This window comes from Opisthorchis viverrini, assembly GCF_000715545.1.
Source record: "Opisthorchis viverrini unplaced genomic scaffold opera_v5_226, whole genome shotgun sequence".
In the NCBI taxonomy this organism is placed as follows: domain Eukaryota; kingdom Metazoa; phylum Platyhelminthes; class Trematoda; order Opisthorchiida; family Opisthorchiidae; genus Opisthorchis; species Opisthorchis viverrini.
In genome coordinates this window covers 336,268-346,883 of record NW_008751881.1, presented here as the reverse complement: position 1 = coordinate 346,883, position 10,616 = coordinate 336,268, and the positions used below count along the sequence as shown (strand labels likewise).

At 45.5% G+C, this 10,616-nt stretch overlaps 2 protein-coding genes across 2 annotated transcripts in view; one reads left to right on the top strand and one right to left on the bottom strand.

Annotated features, from left to right (window-relative positions):
- Positions 1-10,616, bottom strand: part of T265_08544 (hypothetical protein) — a gene marked incomplete at both ends in the record, with an annotated part of 35,174 nt that overhangs the window by 7,998 nt on the left and 16,560 nt on the right. The window lies entirely within an intron of this gene.
- On the top strand, positions 6,490-10,408 carry T265_08543 (hypothetical protein; the record flags this gene model as incomplete). The annotated part of the gene is made up of 2 exons (XM_009174380.1): positions 6,490-6,578; positions 10,312-10,408. 2 exons carry the CDS (start codon positions 6,490-6,492, stop codon positions 10,406-10,408), a joined length of 186 nt encoding a protein of 61 aa, XP_009172644.1.

The following is a 10,616-nucleotide window of genomic DNA, read 5'->3' as shown; positions in this document are numbered from 1 at the left end:
CCATCATACCATCTTTTGCCATATGCCCTGCAAAGTCATGCTTCAGAACATATCTCTTGCAATTCAAGAAGAATCATTAGAGATTGTGGAAAACTCTACATCCCTCGGTAGTTGTATTAGCTCTGACAGAAGTGTGTCTGATGAAGTCACTGCAAGAATCTCAAAGGCTCGAATCACGTTTGCTAATTTGCGTCACTTGTGGCGTCAAAAAGGCGTCTCACTAGATCTTAAGGGTCGTGTGTACCAGGCTACAGTAAGGGCTGTGTTGTTGAATGGGTGCGAGACATGGCCTCTTCGGGTAGATGATGTGAGGCGTCTTCAGGTTTTCGACCACCGATGCCTCAGAAGCGTGGCTGGTTTCGGATGGCGTCAGCGTATCAGTAACGAGGCGATTAGAAAACGGGTATTTGGTTGTACTGGGAAAACATCCAGCATCATCGACTACGATGGCTCGGTCATGTGCTACGCATGCCGAAACACCGTCTACCGAGACGAGTGTTGTTCTCCGTGCCTCCTTCAGGATGGTGCAAACCGCGAGGTGGACAGCATATGCCTTGGCAAAAAGGTGTGAGAGGGATCACGAAGAGTTTGGGTGTTGTTAGTGTTGTACGCCTCCTAGGATGGGGTCCCCGTGACCCCGTCTGTGCTTGACTGGAGACATTGCAAGAAATGGCGGCTAATCGATGTCAGTGGTGTTCTTGCTGTCAGTCTCTTTCCAGATTGTCTGATTGAGCGGTTGGAGTTGTAGGCACTTCAGTATACTTGACATAGGCCAGCACTAGGTCCCCTATAACTAGAGAAACCTTATGGTTGTACGGCAGCAAAGCATCAGTGCCAACACTGGTGTTGCTGTCTTTGATGATGATGATCTTTACTCGAGATGGTCACTCTCTTCTGATCCTTGGTGGTTTCTGTCACAGGAGGTTTCCGGGGGCCTGTCGCGCGGACCAACTGAAATAATTTTAGGGCATTTCTTTGGTTTTCCGTTTCCTCTAGACTTGACGGTCGGTTCGGACGCTTACTTCCACTTGACGTCTGATAATTTGTCGCGTCAAGTTATATTCGGGACAGGCTGGAATATCTCTGCGAGAAATAAATAGTGTCTCTCTTCAGTCTTATATCCACCGCCAGAGTGGGCTTGGTTCTACCGTGCCACAAGCGAATCTCCCAGCATTGTGCAGTGTAGATTCACTTCTGATGGTTGAGCATTTGGAAGAGACTCAAGGAGAAGATTCTGGCAAATTCGTCTAACTTTCGGATCTGCTAGTCTTTCACTTGCCAGGTGATGTTTCTACACCTTAGGAGGTCCTTGAAAACGAAGGGAGAATTGACTCCGGATGAGCGTCTGCTTGGAGTCAGTTATTGATCCACACCATTGGTAATGTGATTGATTTGAGTTCGTCACCGGCACCCTATTGAGGGACACCATGTGACCATAGGATTTCAGCTGTTTCGGACGTTAATACTGCGATCAGCACACGGTTGAAGCACTCGTTTACCATAGTCCTTACCTACCGAGTCCAACCAATGTCGACCTCTTAAGTGAGTCTCAGATGCACTGAGCTTGCCCTCATGTACATTCAGAACTTCTGCAATCACAACGATATCTTAGCTTTTAGCTCGCCGCAATAGGACATTCAGGGCGTCATAAAACTTGTCTGTGTTGGTGTCAAAGCTACAGCCAGTTGATTCATAGACACACGACTACCACACATCGACCAACTTCCCTTTTGTGAGACTCCTTCACAGATGCCACACGAACCGCGCAGAGACGACTATGAACGGGTGTCTAGTCAAGCAAGGGTGCTTCCGCCCGGTGAATTTGGGGAATACCAACCCCTGCACATCCTGCCGCTGCAGTCTTTGTATCGCCAGAGGTACGCAGCCGGAAGCTAGTGGAGAGTGATGGAGCGGTTAGCGGAACTACTGTGTTTGCATCTTGAATTATTGTTTCTGAGACACAGCACACACCAATGCCATTTGATTCCTGTGTGAGAGGAAGAGCAGCTTATTGACCTGCTTGCTTCAGATGGCGGACATTGAATGCGGCCAGATAGACGCGTTTAGTTTTGAAGATTGATTCCGAGATGTTCGAGGATGTCGGCGCCGAATGACGCGCAGATGTTGTTTGCAGAACCATCGTAGGACGAACGGAGTCATCAGTCCTAAGTACAGAGCCTACATGGGGAGGGTGATTAATGGGGTAGGGAGAGGGGGAAGAAAAAGTGTGAAATTGAAAGAACGGAGACGTCAGTAGTAGCCCGTTTTCGCTTACCCACCCTACTGTATGCAGCGAGTAAGGAGATCCGTTTGGTGGCACCACGCGACGTCCGATTTGGCATTAGTATATTGGTTTATGTGCAGTTCATGGTTGTACGTTGGTGGGTGTTTCTTGATGTGTTATTTCATTCTCAGTTTACGGTGATTTCATCGGACGATTATTAGTTGTGGTCATCATCAAGGGCATACCATCAGTGTGCAACACTGATGCTCTGCTGCCGTAAATCAATAATTCAATTGAAAGCCTTGTTGCGAAGATGAGGGACTTTGGGGATTTTGTGCTAATCTACCACAATCATCTTGGGGTGCTTACACCTTCAGACAATCATTCAAGCAATCTAGGTAGGAACGGACAGTGGGAGCGCTACTGACATCGATTAGTGACCGTATATTGCAGCTTATCTAACCAGACACAGTGGGGATCTTGCGGTCCCCAGATGGGAAGGCTACCGACCCAGTCATTCATTGTATCCTTCATACCCCTCTACCAGGTTAAAGGTTGGCCACTGCTTGCGCCACTCCGAATTAGAAACGCAAAACAGCACTGTCTACGATTAAACAATGTAATAGCACTCATAAAACATGGCCTGACCGACGCAGCTTCCAAGGCTGGATACATGTTTCGATTAGTCTTCGTTACACAACCGAACACTCGCTTTCTAATGGTCTCACCACGCGTTCGCCGACATCAGCCTAAATGGGTTACAGTTCTGGGAGAGCGGTGGTCAAAGATCTGAGGGCATCTCAATTCAGCTGCAGAAAGGACCATATCTCACAGCCATAACAAAACCGTGTGTACCGCAGTATGATGCACGTCCCTTGAGATTCAAGCATATATCGCTTTGACGCAATAGCTGTCTTAAATTGGCAAAAGCCATCTTGTCCTTAGAGATTCGTGGATTGGCCTTATCTGTCACATTACAGTTAGGACTGATACAACTTTCAAGATACGTAAAATTCTCCACACCTCCGAATGTCCTTCCTTGGATTGTAAGTGTTCAGTGACTGCCTGTCCAGGAGCATGACCTTACACATGTGGGTGCAAAGCGCAGTTATGCACCCGTATGTATCGCTGGTTTATTGGTGTTAATAGTGGTGAAGATGGTTGCAAAGCGCATGCAGAAGGAAGGGATGAATTCGGTCAGTTCATCCAAAAGAACTGCCTCTTCGAATATAATCACGATATCGTCTGCGTATTCCAGATAGTCTGGGTTCTCATCATCAGTTATTTGGACAGCAGTATTCTGAAGAGCTTTCGTCTCATTATTTCGTCAACCACTGAATTAAATAGGATTGCTGAGAGTAGGCTTTCATGACGGACACCGCTTTGTGTGCGGAAGCTTTTCGAGGGCTCCCGTGTACCCTCACACGCCCGGAAATCCGAGGACACAAAGGGCTTCTTGCGTCCACTTTCCTTGCTGGAAAAGCGTTTTAGAGAGAATGAACGTCAACCGAGTCGAGCTCGCCTTGGAAATCCAGGAATATCAAAATTGTGGGTCGTTTGTACATATGACCCTGTTTTAGCGCCTGGTGCAGTGTGAAAATTTGTTCGACGCAACTTCTAGCAGGCCAGAATCCCGCTTGCTGCTCTCGAATCCAGATTTCGCGAACCACCACAAGACAACGTTACGGATGGGATTAAGCTGACCCCCTGTATTACCGCTCTCGCCACACATTTGTTTGGTGACGACAAGTTCAGTTGAGTCTCCTGTTAACCCAACTCCAGTTTGTGAGCGACAGTTCTTCTCTATATGTGATTTTGTTCGCGCACGAAAGAAAATTGAGAGAAATTTGAGAAATGGGCATGCCTGATGAGCTCCAAAGATGAAATCTGTAACTGCATTCCGAATGTTTTCATCAATTTTGCGTAATATCACACAGAATAACATTACTTGTTCTAGAAAAATCCGCGAATGATCTACACTTGAACACACGGGTTCGTTGTATATGGTTATTTTGTTCACTAGTTAGTACAACGAATCGACTAGGAGAAACGCGCGGTCAGAACATCGTGGTCCGCCAGTTACCAGGCATCGACTGTTTTGCTACGCAATGTGACTGTATTACGGTGTCGAGGCATTTCGTTCGTGTTTCGCCTATGTAACCATGGTAAAGATGACGATCGAGCCACTACATTTCACTCAGTGCTGAAGCTCTAAGGGCTCGTTAAAAAAACAATCGGTGAGGCGTTTTACTTCTGGCTGTGGGTAACCCCACAATAAGACGGTTAATTCGCAGTTAATTGATCCATATAAGCTCAGTAACACAACGGTCGAGCATTAGCCTCGCCTTGCTGATGAATTGAGGAGTGACTGGGCTGCACTGATGCACTGCAGATCTCATCCTTCAGCTGTAACAATTTTAGTGCCTAACTATCATGCCACCCGAAGCAAGTACGGGAGCTGGGATACTGCTTTGGTTGCTCAAGTCTGGACACGGGAAGTCGAGAGGCCCAGCCCGAATCGATCTGGCGGAGCTGCGTAACGAATGCTGTTTAATCCTGTTTTCCCATCTGTCCTATTCAACAGTTCTATTGAAATCAGGTGATTGAGCGAGTGAAGTGACAACTTCGATGGTTGCGTTGTTTGACTGGCTATGATGAGATCATGATAAAACCCACTTAGGATGGAGTTATGAACGGAAAACCGTTCGTATGTTAAGCAGTTGAAGCACCCTTGCTGATCCTATAGGGCTCAATTCGTGTGAAAATTTGAAGTGTGGATACTTGTGTCGCCTGTAAGATTACTTCAATATCGAGCAGTCATATGCGGGATAAATCGTTTGTCGGGAAACAGATGGCGTTAACGCAAGACTCGAACAAATCTCTGATGTGCGCTGTTTATTCCTCTTCAGTTCGCTTCAACTTCTGCATGCTTTTATCCAATCGACTGTTAAAATAAAAGAACATTTACTAACCCCACCAGGCTGTTGGGATTGTTCATATTACTCGTTGAGGGATTCAACTTGATCATCTTTCCGTCAGCGTCCGTCATTGATCCTAGCGTTTTCCACGGTTTCTGCGTCCGACAGTACTTGGACCAATTGTCCGTCTTCGACTAGAAAGTGTTTGAAATCAGTACCGCTCGGAATAGCAATAATAGTGCATGTACAACTGAAGTTTTCCGGAATTTTAGGGACTGTCCTCAGAGTCCGTTCTTGCGCACTAGGAAGAATATAGTCTATGCCAGAACTGCCCAATCGCATTTCACCGGTTGCTGGTAGTCTTATCGCTCTCGTCAGGTTTGGATGGCGGGGTATTCATTTTAATGACGGTTTCGGTCCGTTTATTTTCGTGCCTGTAGAATGACCGATTGGACTTGTTTCCTGGTTTGATTGCGCATGCGCACCACATACCTTGACACAGCTACAAACGGCGATATATTTCACGACCGTAATATTCGATAACCTGAAAAGACGAACTAATCCTGTTTCTGTGATAGGGCAATTTTTCATTGGTCATAAAGCACTTCATTGTAGTGGAAGCTCCTGAGCAATCACTCCGCACGCTTCAAACCATACTTCAGCCTTTGTCTATTGCAACAACGCTGTACTTTGTGTAATGAAACGGGACTAGGTTGGATGATCCGGAGGGAGGAAAGACTGGCCTGAATGAAAACCGGTGTACGGTGGTGATGTCGCTTGGCGCATTGGTTGCGCAAATACCGTTGTGCCTGTGCCTTCAATGCAAATCAGCTTCGAGGGGAACATTTGTAGAAGAGAGATAACGCTGTATAACAACTTTTGCGTTGAGTACTCATAGACCTTATTACCCTCCTCTCTTATCACTCTCCGCTAATGCGTACACACCAGTACCTACAGCTGATGTGTTGCTACCCATGACGATCTTTGCTTCTCGATGGAGGCTGTTCGGTTTCTCTAGCGTGAAAAACTGGAACGAATGCCTGGTCTTACATAGGGCCCATCTATTGTCGGCGAAGATTGGATAACTGTTATTACTATCGATGATGTTGGCTGTAGCTTTCCGATGCTGCTATCATAGTCATGCTCCTCAGGAAACTGCACTACACATGCATGGAGTGAAGGACCAAGACCACCCTTTATCAGTAAGTTGCAATGTCAGTTGTCTATCTGCCGACGGCTTATCACATCTGAAAATGGGTCTCAGATCACGGGAAAGGGGTTTTCGAGCAAATAAATCAACGTTCCTAGTCAAGCACAGTGCATCCTAGATCTTGACTCCTTTAAACAATGACCAAGACTTGGCATCTTCAGTTTATTTTTCGGGTGAAATGTGGGACTCGAGGTCTGTGCGCAATGGATTGGGTTCCAGAGTTCCGGTAAGTCGACCTTTTCGCGGGTAATATCTTGTGTTAGGGACACGTACCAGAACAGAATCTGGTTCGCTAAGCGGTTCAACAAAATGAGACATGAGAAAGGAATTTTCGATACAGATAGGGGAAGGATCAAAGTACCTGAATTCCACAAGCTGAACAATGCGGTTTATAAGACTAGAGATGCACCTAGAGATGTATCCAGTACCTGACGGTGAGACTATACACACACTTTTAGAGTTCCGGTTGGACATGGAAACAGTAAATCTGATGGAGAAAGGTACAAACAAAAACTGCGGATAAGGTTAAAAGAAAGAGAGGCTGTTCGCATTCCAAGAGCATAAAAGTTGGCCCTTGCAGTCCGGTGGAGCAGTCCTCGATGGAATAACCAAGGAAAAGAGTGCACCAAAAATGATACTGAAACCTAATGAATAGGATATTTTAAGGGAATACGAAATGTCCTGATTATTTGGGGCACTTGCGAAGTTGGTGCTTCGTGTGGTCAGCTGATAAGTTAACTAAGTGCAGTTTATAGGCGCTGTTGTGCTTCGCGTCCGCGAACGTCAACTAATCAATTCAGCCAGTGTATTTGCACCGAATAAGAGATTTATAAATGTGATTGACCCGTTCATATAGTGAAGAACAACAAGAAATAAAGCTGCATTCGCATGCGTCGGGTGCAAAATGTCAACTGGGGACCGTCGCACGGAAAATGTCTATTGTTCGTGAAGTAGTTGGTGGTTAGCTTGATCAGACTTCCATCCATTTCAAAGCAGGGTAGTAGTTACATTAAGATCTCTTAAGAACGACAGAAAAGTCATCTGTGTAAATGAGGGAGAAAGTGTTCTCGTCGTTTCCGCCGGCGCCGAATAGCGGCGTGAACTAAAAGGAAAACTTTGTGGACGCTATAGGGTGCCGGTCCTGCCTCAACAGGATATCCTTCGTCCGAATCAAGGGCACTTTCAAACAACTTCATTGGTGAAAGCGATTGTGTACGCATTGTAGGGTATAGTAAGGCCAGTCAGTGCTTGAGAACAAGACCTCAGCCTTTGACATGCAAGTAAAGCTCTATTTGAGTTTTTACCCAAAGATGTGTCCGAATTTAAATCACATCTCTCCGCGCTGGTTTCTACCATAACCACAGACACAACAATGGAAACGCAGCCCTGGCAAGTGTGGGTATTTACAGACAATCAGAGGCCACGAAAGTTACGTTGGATTCAAGTAGAACATGATGACGGAATAGAGCTGAATGCACCCACCCGCAAAACACTGAAAACTATAATTTTATAGTTATATAAAACTATAGTTTTCAGTGTTTTGTTTAGAATTCTAACCATTTCGGATGGCACTGTCTGAATCTCTTGGGTAAACATTTATTTGAATTAAGTCAAATTGTTTTAGTCCGGAACTGCTTCTTGAAACATTTTCTCGGCAGATACGTCATAAAAATGCGTGACATGTCCGGGGACGGAAAACAAATAAGTAGAATCGAAACGGCTATCGCCTGGTAGTACGCGTTTGCATCTTCGATTGCTAGGACGTTGGGAAAGCACTGAGAATCTAGACTATGTTTCGGCGAATAATACACCTTATAATGGTAAGCATAACAGGTTTCATTTGTGAGGTACAGAACAAGGAAAATCAAATCAAGATTAAACAGTAGACTGGTAACGTGCGAGGTTCGTTCCCTTGTGGGTGAACAACAAAAAGCAGCTCGGAAAGTTTTGAAATCCCGGTTCAAAAGATATCTCATTGCGCGCTTCAGCGGAGCGCGACTACATATGAGGATATGAAACGTTCTATGGTATTATATATCTTGGGATCATCATCTTGACGGACTATATAGTGTCAGTGCTCAACATCGATGATTCATTGCTGTACAGCCATGACTTGGAAAGTGGATGGGAGAAAAGGGACTTAGTGTTAGCTTGCTACAAACATTCCGAGGTGCCTAGGCATCCACACTCGTTCGGGCAATCTGGCTAGAAACTGATAAACTTTCCATAGAACACCATTTGGTGGGAACGGGACAATTAGGCTCTGGAAGAATTGATAAATAGGTACATTTGTATGATGGCACTTTTTCACAGGCCTTAGTGTGACTGGTACAGTTAGCTCAGGATTGCCTCCATAACTGAAAATAATTCAGGCACCAACTTACGCAGATCTACCAAGTACTATTCTTTCCTTGTTCTCTGTCTATCCCCACTTTCAAGGCTTAAGTATTCGTGCTTCTACTGCTTATGTGAGTGCGCCAAAGATCCATCGATTATCCAAAAAGCTTTTCTGTCAAGACGTTATTCTTATCTCATAGTAGGTGAAAAAATCAGGAAATTTCCGAGATCTCTTAACGGTAGTAACATATCTCCTCTGGGTTACACTATCCTCTGTTCGCAGTTAGTTTTTTCACATAAAAACATTATTTGGCGAAAACTAAGTAGTTTCGCCCTGTGCTTTCTGACAAATAGCATTGCCAGTACCACTTGATACCACACGTTATCGAGTGCGTCTTTCTCATTAAATAGTCCTCGTCGTTCTGCTGTAGCACTCTTTCGATGCCTAACTGCCTTGCCACCCGAGGGAATTACAAGGGCTGGGATACTGTCAAGCAGCTCAAGCCTGGACAGGAGAAGTCGAGGGGCAGAGGTCGGGTGTGAACCATGAACTTCCGGGTAGTATATTCGCGCTCTAGCCACTGTTAAGTTTTGCAGGTGCGAAACGGAAACCAGCCATCAAGGTCAATCTCAGTGGGTGTTCCGCGTGTACAACCGACTGATGAGCAGGGCTTTACTCAGTGCGAGGAAGCCTCGTTGGTATTCTGCAATTTTCTGGGCTCAGTGCGAAGACCTTTGGCTAAGGAGTGTTGTGCGTACGGTTTGGTCACTTCGTATAATTCGATTGAGTGGATGCGTGCTTTGAACAGTGTTCGGAAATAGATACACCCGTCGCTGAGCTGACAGGGTAAAAGCGACTACTACTGCCCTCATGGGCAGATGCTGGGAACAAGCGTCTAATTACGGTGGAATCACAAGGAGTGAAATTTTTCCAGCTTACGCAATTCCCTCAGTGAAATGAAGTGGACCACTTTCAGCATATTGGTAGTCTAACCGATGTTCATTCAAGGACTACGTTCTACTTCACGCACATTTGAGGTCTAACTTTGGACGCTTGAAACTGACGAGTTTTTGAACAACCATACCGTCTGGCGTCGAAGACAATATCTTGCCTTAAAGGTTACGCACGCAGCGTTGAGCTGCTTGTTTTTTTTCTGGACTACTAGACCTTAGATATTGTCTCGCTCATGTGGGTTTTTTTCGCTTGCGCTGTGGATTCCGGGAATTATAGACCGAACACCAACTTCTCTCCATCCCAAAGGCCGGAAGAAGCACTCACGTTTATACCTGTTTGTTAGCGATATAGCCGAAGCAGATTAGATATCATGAGGCTGTGGCTTCAGTTGCGCAAACAGCACACTTCCAGCACTTTACCCTCAGTAAGTTCACTGCTCAAAGACAACGCAGTTTGAGGAATATTGGTAAGTAAATCTAAGAAAACGGCCGGGAGCTCCAACGGGACCATAGAGCACTGGGTGGAGGTTTCCACTGAGACATGGTGGCCGTGAATTTCTCGAGATACATGGGGCACACTGTACGTCCGAACTTTCGCCGGAAAATCGGTAATAAGATGCACGGAGTGTGGGCAAATAAAAGGCTCATGTTAACATCCCTATATTCAGATCCAATTACGCTGTGCATGTACGCCTCCGACGTCCCGAATTTGTTAGAACAAAGGAGCGGGAAAAGCGACTCGGAGAATTCCTGTACTTTGTGTAATAACGGACATATCTTCATGATGTTTTATTCGGTCGAATAAAAAATGTGGCCATATAAAATAGATATATACAAAATTCAGGATAAAAATCTGGCTGTGTCAAATTAAAAAGAACACCGGGTCTTAAATATGTGAAACTGTTCATTCGTCTCGTCGGAAGTATTCTGTGATGGAACGGAAGGGTCTTCGGTCCAAGGTAGTCATGCGACG